Source organism: Chiloscyllium plagiosum, unplaced genomic scaffold (assembly GCF_037043375.1).
Source record: "Chiloscyllium plagiosum isolate Xiang-an unplaced genomic scaffold, Cpla_swu_hap1 HiC_scaffold_6, whole genome shotgun sequence".
Classification (NCBI taxonomy): Eukaryota; Metazoa; Chordata; class Chondrichthyes; order Orectolobiformes; family Hemiscylliidae; genus Chiloscyllium; species Chiloscyllium plagiosum.
Genome location: NW_028270144.1, coordinates 96,490,283 through 96,515,772, shown reverse-complemented (window position 1 = coordinate 96,515,772; position 25,490 = coordinate 96,490,283). Strand labels below are relative to the sequence as shown.

Below are 25,490 nucleotides of genomic sequence, written 5' to 3'. Positions count from 1 at the left end.
ATGATTGCACGTGCGCGTGTGTGTGTGAAAGAGAGAGAGGGAGAGAGAGGCAAGATCAAAGGAAGGCTTGTATTAAGTGGAAAACAGAAATGATTAAGTGGCAAAAGATATGATTGTGAAACACAAAATGAGATTTTAACAGGTCCAGCAATAAATAAATTACGTTTTAGGAAAGGAGTAGGCAAGGTGAAGACCCTGTGTCAGGTAGGCAGTATCACTGACAGGAGGCAAGGCCCCTCACAGAAAAGCAAAAAGACTGTCAGTTGTCATGAGTGAGACTTTGAACATAATTACAGTTTTTCTAATTTATACTTAAGAATAAGTGTAAAATAAAAGCAAGGGTCCATCTTCTAAAGAAAAGTCATATTGAACAGGAAACAATAACACTGTTTCTCTCTGCAGATAGTGTTGAACCTGCTTGAAAACAGGAAATAGGCTACTTAAAAAAAAAAGTGAGTTTAACAAGGATACATGGAATATATTTCAATACAATGAGCCTGACGAATAAGACAGACAAGTTGAGTATACAAATAGGCATATGAGAGTATCATATTGGAGCTGTGACCAATATGGGCAGGATTGGCAGCTCGAAATTCCTGGTTTTCAGGTATTCAGACAAGATTGCAAGCGGGTATAGAAAAGGACAAGGTCACAATATTGACCAAGGAATTGATGCTGGCACTGAAAATGAAAGATATCATGGAAGGATCGTCAAATGAGGCCAAAAACAAAATTAAAATTGCTGGAGAAACTCAGTAAAGCTGGAAGCATCTGTGGGAAGAAAGCAGAGTTAATGTTTTAAGTCTAGTGACTCTTCTGCTTTCTTCCCACAAATGTTGCTCGACCTGCCGAGTTTCTCCAAGTTTTGTTTCAGATCTCCAGCATCTGCAGTTCTTTGTTTTATCTTAATCAAGTGAAGCCAATATGGGTAGAAGACAGACAAAATGGGAAAATATACTGTTGACCATGTATTATTAGCTTCCAAAAAGTCATTGAGAGATAGAAGAACAAATAAGTAATCAAATTTTGGAGAAGTGTAATAATAAATCAGTAATAGAAAGAAGTTTTAACTACTAAGTATCAACTGATATGATTTTCGTGTGTAAGGTAGGAGCAGAACAAAATTTTTATGTTGCATCCAGGATGAGCCAGTAAATAAAACTCCCAACAAGGAAGGGGACAGTTGGGTGCAAGGACACCACTAAGTATATATTGAACAGTTCTAAATAATTTTCATTTACTTTAAGAAGGAATTGACTAATGCTCTGATGAGAGGTCTTGAGCAGAAATGTCTGTTTCTCCCACCACAGATGTGGCCGGCTCTGCTGAGTATTTCCAGCATTTCCTGTTTTATTTTTTATCCCAGCATCAAATGTTTTGCATTTGAAATCAAATCACTGTACTCCAGTCTAACTAGAATATAGTTTTGCATATTTTAACATCATTTCAATAATTTATAATTAGGTTAATTATAGCATTGACACATATAAAATATTTAAGATCAATGATTTCACATTTTGTGTAATTTTTGAGAAGAATTGTAACTCCGGTTGTGGATCAGGGTGTAAGTTTGCTTGCTGAGGTGGTAGGTTTGTTCTCAGACGTTTCATCACCATGCTCAGTAACTTCATCAGTGAGCCTCCAGTGAACCGTTGGTGTTCTGTCCTGCTTTCTATTTATCTGTCTTGGTTTATTGTGGTGTGTGAAATCACTTCCAGTTCTGTTTCTGAGAGGTTGGTAAATGTCTTCCAAATTGATATGTTTGTTAATGGAGTTCTGGTTTGATTGCCAAGCTTCCAGGAATTCCCGTGTATGTCTTCATTTAGCCTGTCCCAGTCGAACTGGTGTCCTTCTTCGTCTGTGGGTATGGATACCAGTGATAGTCATGTCTTTTGGTAGCTAGTTGGTGTTCATCTATCCTGGTGACTAGTTTCCTGCCTGTTTGTCCAGTGTAATGTTTGTTGCAGTCCTTGCAGGGTATTTTGTATCTGACGTTCATACTGCTGGTTGTTGATATGGGGTCCTTTAAATTCATCACGAGCTGTTTCACTGTGGTGGTAGGTTTGTGGGCTACCGTGATGTCATGGGGCCGGAGTAGTCTGGTCATAATCTCAGAGATGTCTTTAATGTATGGCAGGGTGGTTAGAGTTTTTGGGAGTGTTGTGTCTTCTGTTGTGCAGCAATCGGCGGACTGCGCTTATCAGGTTCATGTTGTTCCTGAATACGTTGTACAGGTGTTTTTCCTTAGCTTCTCATAGTTCCTGGGTGCTGCAGTGCGTTGTGACTAATTTAAATAATATCCTGATGCAGCTCAGTTTGTGGGTGTTGGGATGATTGCTGCTGTAGTTGAGTATCTGGTCAGTGTGTGTAGCTTTCTTGTACACCCTGATCTGCAGCTCTCCATTGGCTTTTTGTTCTACTGTGACGTCTAGGAAGAGGAGTCTGTTGTTCTCTTCCTCTTTGGTGAACTTTATACGAATAAAGATGTTATGTGCTTGTGGGTTTCTTCTAATTTGTTGCGTTTCATGATGACAAAGGTGTCATCCACATAGCGGACCCAAAGCTTGGGCTGCATCGTGGGATGGGCTATTACTTCTAACCTCTGCATAACTGCTTCTGCTAAGAGTTTTGATATTTGTGATCCCATAGGCATCCCGTTGATTTGCTTGTGGATCTTTTTGGTGAAAGTGAGGCGGGCTGTGGGGCCCAAGTCTACTAGTTTGAGGATGCTGCCCTTGCTGATGGAGTTGGCGCTGTCAAGCATTTGTATCCTTGGTTCATCTAGTAGTGAGGCCAATGTTTCTTTGACAAAGGTGATTTGTATTGATGTGAATAGGGCTTTCACATCGAAGGAAACCATGACCTCGTCGTCGTCTACCTTGATGTTAAGGAATTCCTGGGTGGAGTGGATTGAGACTTCTACCACGTGTTTCAGTTTGCATTGCAGTTACTTTGCTAGTCTATATGTCAGCGTAACCAGGAAGTGAGACTATGGGTCTGAGGGGGGCCTTTTGTTTATGTACCTTGGGCTATACTGTTTGTAGTTTAGAAGAATGATTGTCAATTCTTCAATGTATAATTTCAGTTACATCACACTGCAAATTTTTGCTATAAATTCTGTGTTACGATCGAGCCCTCCACAATCACCTGATGAAGGAGCGTCGCTCCGAAAGCTAGTGTGCTTCCAATTAAACCTGGTGATTTTTAACTTTGTGGACCACAGTCCAACACCGGCATCTCCGAATCAGAACATATTTAAGGCTGAGATATACAGATTTTCTGTTTCCTGCAATGAAGGGATATTAGGAGCAGGCAAGAAAAATCGAGAAGAACCACCTATTTCTGCTCCTTATGTTCTTATCAAGTCCAGTGTCACTGGTCTCGAAACAGTAACTCAGTTTTCTCTTTCCTGATGCTGCCAGACCAGCTGACTTTCTTCAGCATTTTCTGTTTTTGCTACCTCGCTGAGGGAATTCTGCAATGTAAGCTGTACCATCTTTCACATGAGACACTAAATCAAGGCATCCATTCTCTCAGGTAGGATATCTTAGTACGATTTCAAAGATGAGGGATTTCCAGTGACTTGGCAATATTTATCCCTCAGTTGAAATTGCAAAAACAATTACTTGGCTATTAACACATTTCTTGTTTGTGAGAATTTGCTGTATACATTTTGCCTGTCCATTTCCTAAATTACAATAGTAACCACAGTTCAAAAGTATTGAATTGGTTGTAGAGTACTTTGAGATGTCATGAGAGGTATTATATAAAAGTATTTTTTTTAAATAAACCAGTTAATATCATTTCTTTGAGCTCTTTTACATGGTCTTTGGTATGCTTTTATTTTAATTATTTTTCTTTTCATTCATGTTATAAACTCATTTAATTTCAGTTTGCTAATATCAGAAATATTTCATGTTGGCAGCAAATTGGATTTAAAAGTAGGAGGTCTCCACTGTATGAGAAAGTGATAGGAATTCAATAATAAAGCCTGAAGGAAACCTTTCAAACACAAAATGAATAATAGGGTAATGATATTTTGCCAGAGGTAAGTGTGTCTTTAACTCAATATGCACCAAGATTGATGAAATTACATTAATGAGAACTTATGGAGTAGAGTTTATGGGAATGCATATATCATTAAAATAGCGATAGCTAAAAGGATGCACTGGTGTTCAATAAACAAAAGCAGCTATAAAACAAAATTAAAATCAATATTTATACTGCGAATGTATCCTAATTAAAGAATTCTTCACCTATTGGGGTGAATGACAACAATTTATTTTCAAATATAGATTGTGGGAATGATCATGTGCCCAATACCTTGTTATCTTACAGTAATCTATAGAATAGCTCGAAAGCTGGTCCCGAATCAAATCCTGATAATGGATTTTTAAAAAGGCCTGGGAATAGACATGGCCTACTGTGATTCCAGTTCTTTTAATTTTAGTATAATTGCTAAAGTACATGTGTATAACATGTACATTTATGAGGCAGAGGTCAAGCCCCTTTGACAACTAAAACAGAAACACTCAGGCTCACCTTGCCTCATAATCTGTTTAAAAGTAAAAGTGTGATAAGTGGTATAACCTACCTCTGACCTTCCAATCGGTTATAAAGGACTGGTTAAATGAAATTAAATTCTTTCATTCACTCTATAATCACCCAGTAATAATTTATCTAGCTCCAACAATGAACAAATTAACAGAACTAACAAACTGAACAGTTCCCCTCTAACTACTAACTATTCCGAATAAAACAAGATTCTAATGGTATGCTGTTCTAATAAATACAAGTCCCACTTATATAACAAAACAATAGAATTTAGTCTCTCGAAATTATAGCTGGAATAAATCTTCTGGAATGCTCCACACCCTCTCCACTGATTTTTTGGGAATGCCTCCTCCTTCAAATTCTTGCATCAGGAACACCTCTCTCCGTCAAATTCTTGTCAGGAATATTAGCTAAGAGAACCATTGTCAGATGATAATTACTCAGAGTTAATCTCTTCAGATGGCAGTTTGCTCTCTGCCGATTTTCAAATGTCTTCTGTTGACCTATTCCTTACAATTAGATAGGTTCTAGGTTGTCAAAATTTAGTTGGTCCTTAGTCTCCAAGTGCCTGGTTTAAATTAATTAGCGAAATTTAAAACTCTGTTGTCTTAGTAAAAATGCTGCTTTGCCTGCTAACAATATAGCCTTTTGATACAAATGTTTAAATTAGAATCAAACAGAAGTACAGCACGGAAACAGACCTTTTAAGTCCAACTCGTCCATGCTGACCAGATGTCCCATTTGCCAGCACTTGGCTCCTTCCAAACCCTTCATATTCATCCATCCATCCAGATGCCTTTTAAATGTTGCAATTGTACCAGCCTCCACCATTTCCTCTGGCACTTCCTCATTCAATACGCGCACCACTCTGCATGAAAATGTTGCCCTTTAGGTCCATTTTATATCTTGCCCCTCTCATCCTAAACCTATGCCCTCTTGTTCTGGACTCCTCCACCCAGGGAAAAGACATTGGCTATTTATCCTATCCATGCCCCTCATGATTTTATAGACCTCTGTGAAGTCACTCCTTGGCCTCAGACATTCCAGGGAAAACAGCCCACCCTATTCAGCATCTCCCTATAGCTCAAATCCTCCCATCCTGGCAACATCCTTGTAAATTTTTTAGACCCTTATGTTTCACATCCTTCCAATAAGAAGGCCAGAATTGCATGCAATATTACAAAAGTGGTCTAACCAATGTCCTGTACGGCTGTAACATGACCTCCCAACTCCTGTACTCAATACTCTGATCAATAAAAGAAAGCATACAAATGCCTTCTTCACTATCCTATCTACCTGCAACTCCACTTTCAAGGATCTATGAACCTGCACTCCAAGGTCTCTTTGTTCAGCAACACTCTCTAGGTCCTTACCATTAAGTGTATAAGTCCTGCTAAGATTTGCTTTCCCAAAATGCAGCACCTCACGTTTATCTAAATTAAATCCCATCTGCCACTCCTCAGTCCATTGGCTCATCAGATCAAGATCTCATTGTAATGTGAGATAACCTTCTTTACTGTCCACTACACCTCCAAATTTTGGTGTCATCTGCAAACTTACTAACTATACCTTCTCTGTTCACATCCAAATCATTTATAAAAATGACAAAAAAGTAGTGGACCCAGCAGCAATCCTTGAGGCACTCCACTGATCACAGGCCTCCAGTCTGAAAAAACAACCCTCCACCACCACCCTCTGTCTTCCTTGGAGCCAGTTCTGTAACAAATGGCTAGTTCTCCCTCAAGCATCTGCGACTGGCAAGCTGCTGCCCAGACACTCATTTTTAAATCGCTAAGCATGGGGTGAGGGGGGAAAAACCATCATCTTTTAAAGGGACCACACACACTCTCTCTCCTCCTCCCCCCCCCCCCCCCCCCCAACATTTTACAAACATCAAATGCTAACATCCTGTCTTCCAATCCACAAATACTGTAATACTGTACCCAACTTCGCAATAACACACACACACATTAGTAGACTGACTGGATAAAAATCGTATTTTATGTCATACATGAGCATGCTGACCTACATGGTAAAATTACAGTGCTTTTTTACAAATCTCTTGATATTGTTGCCTTTCCTAATCTCTAATCTTCTCCAACCCACAATTCTAAGACATCTTTCATTATTGTAATTCTGGCTTCTTGTACATTCTCCATCATAATTACTCAATCATTAGCAGCCATGATATCAGCTGCCTAAATCTTCCATTCTGGAAATCCCTCCACACAACTCTCTGCCTGACATGTTTAGCCGTTGTTGATAAGTCATCCATTTATCTTAGGAACAACCCTAATGAACTTGTTTTGTATTGCCTCAAATGCCAACATATACCTTTCTAAACACAGAGACTAAAACTGAGAATTCCAGTATTCAACACACCCCACACTGTTCCCTATTTTTGAAAACAAAAACTGCTGGCAGTATCTGTGGGATGAAAACAGAGTTAACAGAGTCCAGAGAGTTTTCATTAGAATTCAAGTTCGCATTACTGGACTCAAAATATTAACTCTGCCTTTTTTTAAAACAGATGCTGCTCAGACCTGCCGGGTTCTGCTAGCAATTTTTGTTTGTTTCAGATCTCCAGCATCCACAGTTGTTCATTCTATTCACTATTTTTAATAATCTGCCCTCTGATGCTTTTTCTATCAAAGTGCATGACTTTAGCTTTCTTACCATAAACTACACCTGCCAGCTTTTTGCCTACTCACTCAACCCATCTATAATCCCTTGCAGATTCCTTATGTTTTCATCATTACATGCTCTTTTTGGAAAGTTGGCATTTGTATTCTTGCAATCATAGCTACAGAAGCTTCCATTGTCGAGGAAGATCTGCCTACTGAGTCAGTTTGGGTGGAAATTAGGAACAACAAGGGAGCAGTCATCTCGTTAGGGGTTTACTACAGGCCCCCCAATAGCAGCAGGGAGATAGAAGAAAGCATAGGTCGGCAGATTTTGGAAAAGTGTGGACGTAGTAGGGTTGTTGTAATGGGTGACTAACTTTCCCAATATTGATTGGAACCTCCTTCGAGCAGAAGATTTGAATGGAGCTGTTTTTGTAAGGCATGTTCAGGAGGGTTTCCTAACTCAGTACATTGACAGGCCGACGAGGGGAGAGGCCATTCTAGACTTGGTGCTCGGAAACGAGCCGGGGCAGGTATCGGATCTTGTGGTGGGAGAGCATTTTGGTGATAGTGACCACAACTGCCTCACATTCTACAAAGCTATGGAGAAGGAGAGGATTAGGCAAAATAGGAGGATATTTAATTGGGGAAGAGGAAAATATGATGCAATTAGACATGAGTTAGGAAGCATGGATTGGGAGCAATTGTTCCATGGTAAAGGCACTATAGACATGTGGAGACTGTTTAAGGAACAGTTGTTGCAAGTGATGAATAAATATGTCCCTCTGAGACAGGCAAGAAGTGGTAAGATAAAGGAACCTTGGATGACGAAAGCAGTGGAGCTTCTCATCAAAAGGAAAAAGGTAGCTTACGTAAGGTGGGGGAAACTAGGGTCAAGCTCAGCTCTAGAGGATTACAGACAGACGAGGAAGGAGCTCAAAAATGGTCTGAGGAGAGCCAGGAGGGGGCACGAGAAAGACTTGGCAGAACGGATTAGGGAGAACACAAAGACATTTTACACTTATGTGAGAAATAAGAGAATGGTCAAAGAAAGAGTAGGGCCGATCAGGGATAGCATAGGGAATTTGTGTATGGAGTCTGAGGAGGTAGGGGAAGCCCTAAATGAGTTTTTTGCTTCTGTCTTTACGAAAGAAACGAACTTTGTAATGAATGAAACCTGTGAAGAGCAGGTGTGCATGCTGGAATGGATAGAGATAGAGGAAGCTGATGTGCTGAAAATTTTGTCAAACATTAAGATTGACAAGTCGCCAGGCCTGGACCAGATTTGTCCTCGGCTGCTTTGAGAAACGAGAAACGCAATTGCTTCGCCACTTGCGAAGATCTTTGCATCCTCACTCTCCATTGGAGTCGTACCTGAGGACTGGAGAGAGGCAAATGTAATTCCTCTCTTCAAGAAAGGAAATGTGCTGAGAGGTGGCAGATGGAGTTCAACCTGGATAAATACGAGGTGATGCATTTTGGAAGGTCGAATTTGAAAGCTGAGTACAGGGTTCAGGATAGGATTCTTGGCAGTGTGGAGGAACAGAGGGATTTTGGTGTGCAGGTACATAGATCCCTTAAAATAGCCACCCAAGTGGACAGGGTTGTTAAGAAAGCATATGGTGCTTTGGCTTTCATTAACAGGGGGGTTGAGTTTAAGAGTCGTGAGATCTTGTTGCAGCTCTATAAAACTTTGGTTAGACAGCACTTGGAATACTGCGTCCAGTTCTGGTCACCCTATTATAGGAAAGATGTGGATGCTTTGGAGAGGGTTCAGAGGAGGTTTACCAGGATGCTGCCTGGACTGAGGGCTTATCTTATGAAGAGAGGTTGACTGAGCTTGGACTTTTTTCATTGGAGAAAAGGAAGAGTGGGGACCTAATTGAGGTATACAAGATAATGAGAGGCATAGATAGAGTCAAGAGCCAGAGACTATTTCCCAGGGCAGAAATGACTAACACGAGGGGTCACAGTTTTAAGCTGATTGGAGGAAAATATAGAGGGGATGTCAGAGGCAGGTTCTTTACACAGAGTTGTGAGAGCATGGAATGCGCTGCCAGCAGCAGTTGTGGAGGCAAGGTCATTGGGGACATTGAGACTACTGGACATGCATATGGTCACAGAAATTTGACGGTGCATACATGAGGATCAGTGGTTGGCACAACATCATGGGCTGAAGGGCCTGTTGTGTGCTGTGCTGTTCTATCATCTAATTAATGAAAATAACTTTCAAAGCAGCGAATGAGCTATTACACATTTCCTTATTTTTTTCCCCAATGTTAAAAAAGATTTCAGGCAACTGTTTGCGGCCCTGTATTATAACATATAAATTCTAATAGAAATGAGGCAATTTATTGTAGAGTTAGACAGATTTATTTACAGGTTTCAGATTTGATATAATAGGACAAAGTAGGAGACAAGAATGATCCAGTTACCTATAATATTGAAGGTTTTAAGCAAAAGTTTCTATGATTCTGTTAGAACCACAACTTTCCCAAAATGAAGTCAGAACATCTTTATAAACAGACATAACATTAGAACATCATAGCTTCAAGTCCATCTTCCATAAATTGCTTGTAAATAGCCATAAACTTGGCCACAAATGCTTCCAGGTGATAGATGGCCTTGTTGCCAAGCTGTAGACGATGTTCATAAAATGCAGCCATCTGTGCAACCTCCCCCTTAAGCAGACCGTCACAATTGTTTAATAACTCTGTCAAGAGACCCTTAAGACACAAAAATTAAACAAAAGAATTTAAAACTTTAGTTTACTATAAATAGACTGAACGACTCTAAACTATAAATTATTCTAAATCCAATAACATTAATTGTACTGATAAGGTTTGATTAATGCATATTTCTGACTCAGTTCAATATGAAATGTCACAAACAACCATCGTCATGTCAGTGATTTTTGTTCTTTTTGTCCTACAATTATTTGTTTTAATAGCTGGGCATAAATTCTACTCAGACATTCAAACCCAACATTAGTTGATCTGATTGCTCATTAAATGCAATTCCATAAAAGGTAAATTCCTTCAAGTTATCATTTCAATAACTGCACCTTGCAGGATTTTACAAATTAATTCGAAGCAAAGGAACAATTCTATAGCGGTTCAATTATTATTGTATCCAGAAAAGCATGTGGGTGATACTACCACTTTGAAATGAAATTTTGGATTTAGTTTGTTTATCCTACATTAACAGTGTAAAATGTAGAACAACTGATGTGGAAAATCACAGTTTAAAAGAAGACCTGTGAATATCTCCAACCAACAAGACAGATTTCAGAAAATTTGCATTAAGATTTTAAAATCTATATAACTGGACTACACTGCAACAAAAATGATAGCATTGAGCACTTTGTTTTGGTGAATAGCATGTATGAATGCTTTGTGTATGGAAACAACCAATGTTGCAATTGTGGAAAAAATTGTGACCGATTATTATTTAGTATTTAATGGCGAATTTGCATTTCCTTTACACTAGGACAAAATTAGTGAGAAATTTCAAATGTCTATGCCAGCACAACTATAAAGTTTGGACGTGCCAAAATTTCATTTCTACCTTCTTCAGTCCATCCATATAGCAAAGCAGAAACTTGTTTCCAGATATTAAAGATGTGTTAAGGTGACAAAGATTGGAGCCTTAACATTCAAAGATGTGGTGATATTTAGGATTAACAGGAACTAAGAAAGAAAAGTGAAGAGATAACTCTGTTAATTCATAGTGGCACGGCACAATAAGGAGATATGACCTTTGTTCAGGATGTCATGATATGGAATCAGTTTGGGTACAGAGGAGATGGAGTGAAGGTAAGAAGTTATTTGTGGTAGCAGTTCACAGATACCAACGGAAATCACAATGTAGGACAGTATAGACATGAAGAAATAATGGCTGCCCGTGACAAAGGTGATTTTAATTTATAAGACCATAAGACATAGTAGAAGAAATTAGGCCATTCAGCCCATCAGATCTGCTCTGCCATTCAATCATGGCTGGTAAGTTTCTCAACCCTATTGTCCTACTTTCTTTCCGTAACTCTTGATACTCAAGAAACTATCTATCTCAGTTTTAAATATACTCAATACCTTGCCTCCACATCCTTCTGTCACAATGAATTTCCATATAGATTAGATAAGTCCGTTTGACATAGGTAGCCTAGGCAGAGTACTTTCGGAACACTTTCTAGAGCAAAATGCTCTATAGCCAATGAGACAGATTATTCAAATCAAGGAAGGTGTAATGAGACAGGATTATAAATTACCTCTTTGTAACATAGAAATGTGCTGGAATAGACTTTTGAGGAAATTTATCACTAATGTGGTCACAGGGATGTAAATAAAATTGTAATTTGGAACTGAATACAATAATAATAAATAATAGTATATATTATATATATGTAATATATAATAATTGTGATGTATATCGACTTCAGTAAAGCGTTTGACAAGGTTCCCTATGGGAAACTGGTTAGCAAGGTTAGATCTCACAGAATACAGGGAGAACTAGCCATTTGGATACAGAACTGGCTCAAACGTAGAAGACAGAGGGTGGTGGTGGAGGGTTGTTTTTCAGACTGGAGGCCTGTGACCAGTGGAGTGCCACAAGGATCAGTGCTAGGTCCTTTACTTTTTGTTATTTACATAAATGATTTGGATGCAAGCATAAGAGGTAGTTAGCAAGTTTGCAGATGACCCAAAATTAGAGGTGCAGTGGACAGCAAAGAAGGCTATCTCAGATTACAACAGGATCTTGACCAGATGAGCATTTTGGGAAAGCAAATCTTAGCAGGACTTATACACTTAATGGTAAGGTCCTAGAGAATGTTGCTGAACAAAGAGACCTTGGAGTGCAGGTTCATAGCTCCTTGAAAATGGAGTCGCAGGTAGATAGGGTAGTGAAGGAGGCATTTGGTATGCTTTCTTCTATTGGTCAGAGTATTGAGTACAGACGTTGGGAGGTCATGTCACGGCTGTACAGGACATCGGGTTAGGCCACTGTTGGAATGTTGCGTGCAATTCGGGTCTCCTTCCTATCAGAAAGATGTTGTGAAATTTGAAAGTCTTTTCCCTGGGGTCAGGAAGTCCAGAACTAGAGGGCATAAGTTTAGGGTGAGAGGGGAAAGATATAAAAGAGACCTAAGGGGCAACTTTTTCACACTGTACATGTATGGAATGAGCTGCCAGAGGAAGTGGTGGAGGTTGGTACAATTGCAACATTTAAGAGGCATTTAGATGTGTATATGAATAGGAAGGGTTTACAGGGATATGGGCCAGGTGCTGGATTGGGTTGGGATAACCGGTCAGCATGGACGGGTTGGAACGAAGGGTCTGTTTTCATGCTGTACATCTCTATGACTCTAAATAATGTAAAAAGAGATCACAATTCATCTTAGCTCCAGGTGTGCTTTCTATAATTTTTTCCAATGTAAATATTAAATGTGGAAATTCTTTATTGGCACAATATGATCGGTGAATTGTATTCAGTGAATTATGACGATATATGCCTTTAAAGGGAGTTGTTCTGTGCTATTTTTTTTGAAGGAGGGCATGTTGTAAACATGACGCTGAGGTTTCTGCTCTATGAAAAGCAGAGTAAATAGCTTTGGGATTTTTAAAAAATTAGACAAAAGCAGCATAGTGGCTGGAGTCAGGCTCACACAGATCCAGGATTTTCGTTTTTGCTTTCAGTTATTGAGGTTGGGGTTTGGAGTTGAAGCTGCTGGATAAAGCTCTCTCTTTGCTGCCGGATTCATTCAGTTGGTGTTCCTTCTCCTGGACTGGAGGAGATAGCAAGTGAATTTGCCTTTGCCAAGGTTGTATGCATAGGATGCTGCTATATTAAAACAGTTGATGAGCAGCAATTAAACAATATATTATTTTAAGTATTCATTTGTTTGCATTTTAACTGTGGTATAAGAAGAAAGTGTTTTGCTTAAATTAACCAATTGAGTCACACCTGGAATGTAGCACCTTAAAAGTTAATCTGAGATAAAAGTTAGGCTTGACCATACGTTCTTGATATGGTTTGATTTGGTTCATAACATAAGGGTCAAGGTAATGACCTGGACAGTCAACAAATGTAAAGGCATTGCTTGATAGCAATTATTCAGTTTGTGGGAAGGGAGAGAGGGTTAAACACTAGTGTTTTAAATTTAAATAAGGCAATTATCAGGACATCACAAAAGAGCTGGCTAAAGTGTACTTGGAAATTAGGTTATGGGATTAGCTGAATAGGGATGCGCTGCCAGATATTTAAGATGACGAATATTTCATTTAAGGATTTAAATATAAAATGATAGTGCAGAACACTTGAAAAAGTATTTCGTCACAGTAGAGAAATAGATAAGGGAAGGATGCATCATGCATAGCTAAAGTTAAAAGATAGCATAAATCTGAAAAGGAAAAGCATATAATTCTGTAAAGACAAATGGCCAGTCAGAAGATTGAACAGAATATTAAAGAATAAGAACTAAAAGTTTACTGAAGGGTAAATTTGAGTACAAAAGAAAGCTAGCTACAAAAATAAATAGGCATTGAATTTCTACAGTTATTTAAAAGGAAAATTCATGTAAACTGAACATTTGTTTTCTACAGCATGAACCTGAAGAGGAAATTAATCGAAAAATAGGGAAATGGCAGATGAACTGAACAGATATTTGGTGTGACTCGGCACCGTACAGAAGACACATACATCCAGTTCTACATGCCAGTGAACGTATGGGAGAGCCTCAAATTTCTGAGTACTGGCACAGTTCTGGGGTAGCTAGGACTTGTATGTGATGAATGGATTGCATCTTAGCTGGACTGGGATGAATACTCTTACAGGGATATTTGCTAGTGCTGATGGAGAGAGTTTAAACTGGATTAGCAAGGTGGGAGCCAAATACAGAAGATCAAGCAAAGGCAAGCATCAAGTAGGAACAAAAATGAAAAAATAATGTTAAGGCAAAATTAAAGGCTCAGCATTCACAAATGTTTGAAGACAAGTTAGAAATTCAGATGTGCACGTCTTACTTAACTGCCATTTCAGAATAGTGGCTACAGGTGGACCAGAATTAGAAAATAAATACCTAAGGATATTTGGCACTTAGAGAATACACAAAAAGGAAAGAGGTGGGGTTGCATGTTTGATAAGGGACAAAATTAGTATATCAGAAAGTGACAATCTCAAATTGAAGGATATGGAATAAGTTTGGGTCGAGGAAAGAAACAGCAGGAGGAAGCAAATGTTGGTAGTTGTTGTTTGTAGGCCACCAAACTCTAGTGGCAATGTTGGCCACAGTATAAGCTTGGAAATTAGAGATGCAATGCAATGTAATGTGGGTAATATCACAATAAAAGGCAACTTTGATAATCAGCACTACTATAGAGGACAGGTTTCTTCAGCGGTATATTGAAGAACCAAAAAGAGATCGGGTTATTTTAAATTTATTATGCAATGAGAAGGGGTTAATAACCTCACTATAAAAAGGAGCCTTTGAGAAATTGTGACCTTAAATGATAACATTTTACATTAAGTTTGAATGTAATAGTTAACTCTGAAACTAGGGTCTTAAATCTGAACAAACAATACTAAAATGTTGGAAGGGGAAAGTTTGGCTATGGTGTGGATTAAGAAAACAACACAATTTTAACTCTAGTGAAGCAGAAATCAGTATTTAAAGAAATATTTCAAGTTCTGCAATACATCTACATTCTTCTAAGGCACAAACACCTAAAGGGAAAGGCGAACCAATTGTGATTAACAAAGTAATTAAAGATAGCATTACATTAAAGGAAGTGGCTTTTAACAATGCAAGAAAAAGGTGGTAAGTTTGAGAATTGGGAGCAATATAAAACTGACAAACACAAAGAAAAGAATACAGAAGCAAGCCAATGAAAAAGGGTGATTGTGTAACTTTTTTAGGTATACAAGAAAAAGATAATCTTGGATAAATATGGGCCCATTAAAGTTCAGAACAGGAGAATTTATAATGAGGATAGGTAAATAGCAAAGAAAATAAATAATTATTCTGGGACTATTGTCATGGAAGATGATGCAGAAATTCAAAGAAACTAGGAAAACTGACAACATGAAAGAAGTTAGCATTAGTAGAAAGATAGCTGACAGATGAAGTTCAATATGAAAAAGTGTGAAGTGACACACTTTGTACAAACAGCATAAAATACAGGGTAATATTCTAAAGAGTGCAGGAGCAGAGAGATCTGTAACAGGTTCTCCATATCCACTCACGTATTTGAAAACTTCAATCAAATCTCCTCATAACCCCCTCTTCTCCAAAGAAAACAGTCTCAATTTCTCCAAAGTTAAAAATCACGCAAGACCAGGTTATAGTCCAATAGGTTTATTTGGAAGCATTAAAGGTGGCAGAGGAGGTAATGTGAATTGGTAATAGAGCACAGAGGGCCCTATGGTTCAGAAATAGGGACACTGAATATAATAACAGGAGATAATGATGAAATTTTAAAAGACACTTGTTAGAGCTCAGCTGCAGTGTTGCGCACAGGTCTGGCTGATTTTTAAGACTTCAGTGAGCATGTTGCCATAATGAACAGCAGTGTCTAGCTTGCTAATTCGTTGTACTACATGGTGTCAAGGGATTCAGGGCAAGATCCAGAGTTGTGCTACTTATGGAAGGTTCCTCATTCTCTCATTTTACAAAATGGTGAAGAATTCCAAATCCAGAGTGAGAGTGTAGAAGTTTAATTAAGATGACGAATTGGAGAAATTGATGATTTGGAGATGCCTGTGATGGACTGGGGTGTACAAAGTTAAAAATCACAACACCAGGTTATAGTCCAACAGGTTTATTTGGATGCACTAACTTTCAGAGTGCTGCTCCTTCATCAAAACCACCTGATGAAGGAGCAGCGCTCCGAAAGCTAGTACTTCCAAATAAACCTATTGGACTATAACCTGGTCTTGCGTGATTTTTAACTTTGGAGAAATTGAGACTGTTTTCTTTGGAGAAGAGGGGGTTATGAGGAGATTTGATTGAAGTTTTCAAATACGTGAGTGGATATGGAGAACCTGTTACAGTAAATGGATGAAACCAGAGGGCACAATTTTGAAGTGTTTGGCCAAATAAGCGGTGAGAAAAGCTGATTCACACACTGAGTAGTTAGGGTATGCACTGCCTGGAAGTATAGTTTGGGCAGGTTCAATTGTGGTAATCACTTAAGTAAGCTTTTAAGTTGTTCAGACAAGAACTTTGAGACTTTTAAACCACACACAAGGTGAATGAGCTTGCAAAATCCCTAGCATGAGATTCTCCCAGCAGGACTCTGGGAAGAGGTCAGAATCTGGGTGTTGAATGTATCTGGGTTGGATGTATAGATCCTTACATGTCAAGTAAAATCTTCCTATGCATCAATGCCTTTTGTATGCATCTGCTAAAGTTATTTTTATACTTGTCAAATATATTGCTTGCACTTAAAGGACTGACTAAGAATAGTCAGCATGGCTTTGCGCATGGGAAATAATGTCTCACAACTTGATTGAGTTTTTGATGAAGTAACCAAGAGGATTGATGAGGGGAGGGCTGCGGACATGATCTGTTTGGACTTCAGTAAGGCGTTCGACAAGATTCCCCATGGGAGACTGGTTAGCAAGGTTAGATCCCATGGAATACAGGGAGAACTAGCCATTTGGATACAGAACTGGCACAAAGGTCAAATACAGACGGTGGTGGTGGAGGGTTGTTTTTCAGACTGGAGGCTTGTACCATTTTGAAATAGCCCAGCAACCATTACTGCCAAGCACTTTTAAAATGCTGATCAGGTAGAGTTACATCCTTCATACAAATGAAAGGTACTGTTTGGAAAATGGTGAAGAATTCCAAATCCAGAGTGAATAAATAGCACAACTCTGGATCTTGCCCTGAATCCCTTAACACCATGTAGTACAACAAATCAGCAAGCTGAACATTGCTGTTCATTACGGCAACATGCTCACTGAAATCTTAAACTTTGGCCCCAAGCCCATACGTTGTTAACCAAGTCAAAATCCTGGTGAATGTCTAAGGTCACCAAGATCCTAAAACCAAACAGCCAAAATTATCAAACTACCAGCCAATATCTGTTATCTGTATGCCTAAAAATTGTAGTGCAGCCCCTATCCGATAATTGATCAAGCTAGAAAAGGAGAGCACATTGAGTGCTCACCAAGGAGGTCTTAATAAAGAAGCACCCATGATTAAGTCCTCATAATAATAGCTCTTACTAAAGATGCCTTTCAATGGAATCTCTAAACAGGTAAAATTGCCATTAAGCTCAGCATAATACAAGACAGTCTAGTTTGCCAAAATATCAAATATTCCACTCCCTAGGTTACTGACACCATTTTATTGCTAGGTTAAAAACAAGGACTGCAGATGCTGGAAACCAGAGTCTAGATTAGAGTGGTGCTGGAAAAGCACAGCAGGTCAGGCAGCGTCCGAGGAGCAGGAAAAAAAAAAAATCGACGTTTCGGGCAAAAGCCCTTCATCAGGAATAGCCATTTTATTGCTAGTCTGGGACAGATGGTTCAGGTTACATGTGGGTAACAAGACTAGTGCTCGAAGAAACAGCTGAACAGGTTATCAGAGGCATCTGTCTTCACCTCACCTCAACTTGTACACCAACAAGCTGGCCACAATCCAGTTCCAAACGCTTACCTATGCTAATTAAAACGTGTAACCTACAGGTTCAGACATGTTAAAATAATAATATTGCAAAACTGAGCCTGACAACTGCAAGACAAAGTGTCTAAAACTCTGGATCCATAAAATCGTTTAACACGATCACTGGGTAGCAGTGCCTCAGTTAGCACTGCTGCCTCACAGCACCAGGGACTCAGGTTAGATTCCAACTCGGACGATTGTGTGGAGTTTGCACATTCTCCCCATGTAGGTGTACGTTCCTTTCCACAGTCCAAAGATGTGTAGATTAGGTGGATTGCCATACTACATTGCCCATTGTCCAGGGATGCTTAAGGTGGATGGATTAGCTATGCAGGGCTATAGGGATAAGGTACAGGGTGAGCCGAGGCGGGATGCTCTTTGGAGGGTCAATGTGTACTTGATGGGCTGAATGCCCTGCTTCCACAGCACTGATGCTAAGGAACCAAACATCACGTTAAAACATAATCCCCCACCTAGTTTAACTGATACACCAGCAGAACCCTTAATTACAGAAAGGACACCATGTCTACAAGAAAAAAATTAAAACCTACAAGTACCTCTTCCTTATGGGGATCACTGGAAATTAGGTTATGGGATTAGTTCATGCCATCATGTACTCAACTAGAGAATACCATGTCCTTGCATAGTACAAATCAGTTCTTGCCAAACTTAAATGACGTGCACCATCACAGGTACTCTTCAATCGGACCCTGAGCAACATTCCTGCTCTACACCTTTTACATCATAAGGTTAACTGCAACAGAAATCTATAAATAGGTCTATTCCAACCCAAGTCTGCCCGAATTCAATGAGCTCCTTGACCAATCAGCAGAACACCCTTGCACCATACCACCCATAAACTTACCACACTGACTGACAGTTGTGGACATATGGCCAGAGAACACATTCACCAGAATGCACTCATTTTAGACGCCATGGGCTCGAATTTCCAATAGCAAATGGGTCTTTTATGTTGTCTCCAGATAAACCAAGGCCTCTGTTCAGCCACCAATGGGGTTACCAAGAGCATCCAGGGTGCAGTTGTGTTGCAGGCTTAATTATGATGGTGGTGGATGCCCACGCCTAAACTTGAACATGGACTTAAAGAATCCATTGGGCCACTGACACGGCTATTGCTTTGTGACCAAGATGGCCAACTTGCTCAATTATACCAAGAATTTTAGTTGGCCAGAGAACACCAAGTATTATGTAACACAAATTAAGTCATAAATCTGTTATATACCTTCATTATTATTTCAGGTGGTATGCAGTGGGTCAGGAGCTCGTACAATCGTCCACGCACTTCAAGTAGTCTAAAAGCAGAGACAAACATCTTAAACGACGTTTTGTATAATTAATTTAATGAAAGCTTTTTTATTGCCATTAGGACCAAATTAATATTTCAGCACTAATTATGCTTTGAGAGAGTGATCTAATTTACATACTGTAACAAAAATTGTTGCCTCTATTTCCTTTATTACTTCACTATAAAATGCTTCAAAAATGCCATAAAACTTTGCATTTAATACAGTATAACATTTTTATATGGATATTTTATTGATCAGACTTCACAAAGTTTCATTATAAATTGTGCTGATACCATGAAATACTATGCTGTTTAAATATTAGCAAACCAGAAAGCTGATGAATTCTACTGAAAAAGTATCTACAGTGTAATCTGCAATATCATTAATAGCCAAATAGAGCACGTACATTCCAAGATTTTCTAATAAGTGTATAATTTACTGTACAAAGTGCCACCTTACCATAGCCTAAAAATGTGAAGGCAAAAAAATGATTCATTGACATAGGTTCAAGGAAAGAGGAAAAGATAAGTGAAGAAGGAAGAAGAAAAGTACTGTAACAGTACCTTCCCGACGACATAACATCAAGATCCTAAGAACAAAGATTTGTCAAGTTCTAACAAATGCTTGAAAAGGTGCTTATAAATATTGATGCTGCCAAGAAAGAAACGAAGATAAAATGAAAAGGAGGGGTAAAAAAATTAAAGGTTGTTGCACTGCACCTTTTATCACTTAATTTTGCTCACAAGCAATTAGTTACTTTTGAAAAGGAGTCAGGAGACAAATTGTTTCAAATTTCAATGTAAGATTCTCATATGTAGTAGTTACTGGATATGGTTTCATCTTCCAGATCTGCAATCATACCGGTTTTCACCTGAACTTCTACTACCTCTACACCTTAGCCCTGCATTAGTTTCATCCTTTAAAGAATTTCTTTCTTAAGATCGTTCTTAAAACCCAACTTGTGTTACATCCTTCTAAATCTCCCAGATGGCTATCATAGACAATTGACTTACTTTTGTCACCAATCCCATGTCCATTCTAGGGAGCAATGTGTTCGGTGATCTCATCCCCCAATAAACAAGCCTTAATATCAGGTGCATAGTTTTTGCCACAGACTAGGTTATTTCAGCTTACTATCTTATCTCATTGTATGTTGGTCAGCTTCGTTTGGTCAGGAAGGAGAGACCACATCCAAAGTGAGTCACAGCTGAGTGTATATATAGTTCAGGGAATTTGGAGGCAGAGGAAAAGACGTGCTTTGCGCTTGCTTTTTTGTCTCATAGTTCGTAAGCTTTTTTTAAACAAAATTAGTTGTTTTCAGGGATAGCACTGTCGGAAATAGATATTGTTTTCTGTGGCCAGGATCCAGAGTACTGAAGCCTGTTGCCTTCCGATACCAATATTTACATATTTCATCTGGGCTGCGCAGGAATGCGCAGTGGGAGGGGAAAAGATCCATTTGTCATAGTCCACACAGGTGCCAATGGTATAGGCAAGTGAATATGAGCAGCTATGGATTAACCTTAAAAGCAGAATCAAAAAAGGTAATAATCTCCAGATTTCTACCTGAGCCAAGCAAATAGGCACACAGTCAGCAAGAATAAAGAGGTAAATGCATGGCTCATAGATTGGTTTGGGAAAATTCATGGGGAATGGGCAATAGTAGTGGGGAAGGAGGGAGCTGTTCCAATAGGACAAACTCGATCAGGGACAACTATGATAGTAAATGCAGGACTGAGGGTTCTGTACTTAAATGTACGTAGTCTATGAAATAAGGTAAATGAACTTGTAGCCCAGATTGAAATCAGCAGGTACAATATTGTGGGTATCTCAGATGTGACTGTTAGGGGATCAGGATTAGGTACTAAATATCCAACAATACATGTCCTAGTGAAAGGACAGGCAAACGGGTAGAGAGGTAGGGTTGCCTTGTTAGTAAGAAGTGAAATTAAGTCGATAGCAAGAAGTGATATTGAGTCAGAAGGCATAGAATCTGTATGGTAACAGGTGATGAATTGTAAAGGGAAAAAAAAAAGCCCTGATAGCAAAAATCAGGATGTGGGAAAGAAAATAAATCGGGAGTTAGAGAAGGAATGTTAGAAATGCATTATTACAATAATCTTGGGAGACTCAATATACAGGTAGACTGGGAAAATCAGGTTGGTAACAGACTTCAAGAAAAGGAATTCATGGAATTTCTAGATGATGCTTTTTTGAAGCAGCCCGATGAGGAAGCTGAAGATAAAGGAACTCCAAGGGGGCAGTGACCATAATATGATAGAAGTCACCCTGCAGTTTGAGGGGGAGCAGTTGGAGTCCGAAGTAACAGTATTGCAATTGAGTAAAGGCAACTGCAAAGACATGAGGGAGGAGGTGGCCAGAGTTCGTTGGAAAAAGAGACCCTGGCAAGGAAGATGGTGCAGCAGCAATGGCAAGTTACTGGAGCTAACTCAGAAGGCACAGCAGAAATTCATTCAAAGGACGAAGAAACATTAAATGCAGGATTATGCAACCACTGTTGACAAGGGAAATCAGGGACAATGTGGTGAAGATTAGTTGGAAGCCAGAGGACTGGGAAGCCTTCAAAAATCAGCAGAGCGTAACGAGAAAAGCAATAAGGGGGTGAGACGATGAAATAAAAAAGAAACCCAACAAGTAACATGAAAGAAGTTTGCAAGAATGTTTTTACAAAATGAAAAAGGCAAAAGTGGACACTGGACTGCTGGAAAATGAGGCTATGGTAGTAGTAATGAGGAACAAAGAAATGGTGATGGTTTGGAGATGCCAGTGTTGAAATGAGGTGTACAAAGTTGAAAATCACACAACACCAGATTATAGTCCAACAGGTTTAATTGGATTTTTAAAGAAATGGTCGAGGATTTTTGTGTTGTGTGATTTTTAAAGAAATGGTCGAGGAACTAAATAGGTATTTTGTATTGTTTTCCAATGGATGTACCAGCATAATACCAGAATCTCAAGGAAGTCAGTAGGCAGAGGTGAGTGTAGTGGCCATTACTAAGGAGAGGGTACTAGGGAAGCTGAAAAGGTCTGAAGGTGGATAAATCACCTTGACCAGATGGATTACACTCCAGCTTTCTGAAAAGATAACTGAGGAGATTGTGGAGGCATTGGTGGTGGTCTTTCAGAAATCAGTGGAGTCAAGGAGGGCCCTAGAGGCCTATGTGACATCACTGTTTAAGAAGAAAAGGAGGCAGAAGACAGGAAAGTATAGGGTGTTGAGCTTGGTCGTTGATAAGGTTTTACTGTTTGTTATTAAGAATGAAATTGCAGAGTATTTGGAAGTGCATGATAAAATAGGGATGAGTCAGCATAGCTTTATTAAGGGGAGGTAATGCCTGAATGAACAAGTTAGACAAAAGGAGTGCCACTGGATGTGATCCATTTGGATTTCCAGAAAGCCTTTGACAAAGTGCTGCTAAATAAGTTAAGGACCAACAGTGTTAGGGGCGAGGTACTGATATGTATAAAGGTCTGACTGACTGGCAGAAGGCAGGGAGTGGGGATAAAAAGGTCTTTTTCAGAATGGCAGCCAGTAACTAGTGGAGACCTTATTGAGATCACAACTATTCACATCATACATTAACAATCTGGATGAAGGAACTGAAGTTGCTAAGTTTGCAGATGACACAAAAGATAGGTGGCAGATAGTGTTGAGGAAGAGGGGATGCAGCAGAAAAACTTGGAAGGGCGAGGAGAGTAGGCAAAGAAGTGGCAGATAGAATACAAATGTGTGAAAGTATTAGGCTATGCACTTTGGTAACAAGAAGAGATGCATAGACTATTTTATAAATGGGGAAAGACTTTGGAAATCAAAAGCACAAAGGGACTTGGGAGTCCTAGATCAGGATTCTCTTTAGAACAACATGCAGGTTCAGTTGACAGGTAGGAAGGCAAATACAATTTTGCCATTCATTTCAAGAGGGCTTTATCACAAGAGCAGAGATGTACTGCTGAGGCTATACAAGGCTCTAGTCAGACCAGATTTGGAACACAGAAGTTTTGGGCCCCATATCTAAGGAAGGATATGCTATTGATGCAGGGGATCCAGAGGAAGTTTATAAGAATGATTCCAGAGAAGAGGAGCTTGTCCAATGAGGAACAGTTAAGGACTCTGGGTCTGCACTCAGAGTTTGGAAATGAGGGGGAATCTGATTGAAACTTACAGAATATGGAGAAGCCTGGATACTGTGGACAGGGAGATAAGGTTTCCACTAGGAGAGGCTAGGACCCGAAGTCATAGCCTCAGAGTGAAGGGACGAACCTTTAAAACTGTGATGAGGAGGAGGAATTTCTTCCACCAGAGAATGGTTAATCTGTGGAACTAATTTCTGCACAGGGCTCTGGAGGCCAAGTCTTTGCGTGTATTTAAGTCAGAAAAAGTGTCTTGATTGGTAAGGGGATCAATGATTATGGGGATAAGACAGGAGAATGGTGTTTAGAAACCTATTAGCCATGACCAAGGGCCGATGGGCCAAATGACCTAATTCTACATCTAAATCTTATGTGAGGTTCCAAGTGCTGACTTTTGAGCCTCAACTAAGATGAAATAACATATTGAGCTTTGAACTGAAGGTCAACTATTAGCTCTACCTAGTCCATATCTACTTTGAAAAAAAAGACTTGTGACAGTAAGTTCAATCATGGCAAAACCCAAACACTAAGAATCATGTAATAGATTGCAGGCCAAAATATAAGCATGAATCCCTCCATTTTTGGTTGCAAATAAAGAAAATTCCAGGAGCTTTACCTTTGTGGTGTTTGCTGGCTGACAATAACATTAGCAGTTTCTTGGAGATATATTTCCCAATCTGTCTCAGGAATATCCTGATCTGCTATAAATGGATATCTAAAGAGTATAAAAATGCATTTACAAGTAAAATCAAAACAATCTCAAGTCTCTCATTTCTGTTCTTAGGGGCAAATGCACAGTAGTTGAATTAGTAGAAAATCATGCATTTTCAATTTTGCTACTTTAAAATGTTCTAAAGTGTGTAATGATGAGTATTTTCAAAATGCATGAAATCACAAAGCATAGCATGACGGTATGGCAGTATAGCTGTTACTATAGTATGATTGTTATGAGACAAGTAATAGATGCATGTCTCAACATGTAGTATTTCTTCCAGATTGTGATAGTTACATTCCTGTGCGACCCTGTGCTATACAAAAATTGTGCAATACAAATGCAATTAAAAAGAGTGTTGGCAATGTAATTGTGTTATAGCTAACACATACTTTAAAAGTTTGCATTTTAGAAACAGCATTCCCTCATCACTAATTGCATTACAGCCAATTTGCATTAATGAAAGACTACTTATAGCAGAACCACCTGTACAAGCTTCAGAAGTTGAATTCAGTTATATGGATACATTACCACCTTCTCATAAGAGGAGGTAAAAACAGTATTTCCAGTAATATTCAAGAATAAATTAGATATATCTTTTAAAAATGAGTTACTTACTGTTGAACCCTGCAGGCTTCGCACATAAGCAATGCTTTCCTCAGGTTGCGATTGGATTTTTCTGCAATTTTCTTCCCCAGGTCTTGAGGAAGAACAAGACCTTCCTTCTTGCAAACTCCACTCAACACATGACAAATCTGGGAACAGATAAGCACGAATTATCATGTTCACAACGTTGTAAAATATGGTCTAAATGAAGACCTCCAACCTTAGTATTTTCCAAATATTTGCCTCAGATCTATTTTGCACTTGTCACTGGGTGTGAAGATTAAATGATCGATGTCAGAAACACTGATAACTTTGAAGCATTTAAATGAGAACGCTAATGATCGGAATCTACAAAGGATACTGACAACTGGTACAGTTTTTTTAAAAATCGACAGTAGCATTGTCTGTGTTGAGCCAGTCATTTTGCTGTTAACCAAAGATGCTCCTATCATCCAAATAGTAGCACTGCAAATGAACAAGTCAAATTCCATTGGATTGTTTAATATAAATATTTTGATGTTTTAAAATTCCATACTGCCTATTCTGTGAGTGCATGAAATATACATTTATTGTTTGTTAGATTCATTAAATGAACTGTTACTTTGAAAACCCTACATTTTTACTTTGTAGCATCTTCCAAATTCTCAGTGCAAGAATATACACCTGACTGATTGGCGAGAAAAAAGTTCTTTGCCTGTGTCTTAGCAAACATTCTTGACAAATAACACCTGCAACAGACCCTAAGAGTTTAGTCCCCTAGGTCTAGCAGTTCCCAAGCTGTAGTCACAACTCCAAATGCGGAGGTCACATCAGAGCTCAGAAACCTCTCGCCTCTTCTGAGCATCAAGAGTGAGGAGCTGCTGACTTGG

At 39.1% G+C, this 25,490-nt stretch overlaps 1 protein-coding gene across 1 annotated transcript in view; it reads right to left on the bottom strand.

Annotated features, from left to right (window-relative positions):
* Nucleotides 1–9,527: 9,527 nt before the first annotated feature.
* Nucleotides 9,528–25,490, bottom strand: part of rfc3 (replication factor C (activator 1) 3) — a 34,129-nt gene continuing 18,166 nt past the window's right edge. Inside the window, exons 6-9 of the mRNA XM_043692068.2 lie at nucleotides 24,634–24,770; nucleotides 23,920–24,018; nucleotides 19,088–19,157; nucleotides 9,528–9,904 (exon numbers count right to left, since the gene is read on the bottom strand). Coding sequence (XP_043548003.1) covers nucleotides 9,713–9,904; nucleotides 19,088–19,157; nucleotides 23,920–24,018; nucleotides 24,634–24,770 — 498 coding nt within the window. The 3' untranslated portion in view covers nucleotides 9,528–9,712. The remainder of the gene's footprint in view (nucleotides 9,905–19,087; nucleotides 19,158–23,919; nucleotides 24,019–24,633; nucleotides 24,771–25,490) is intronic.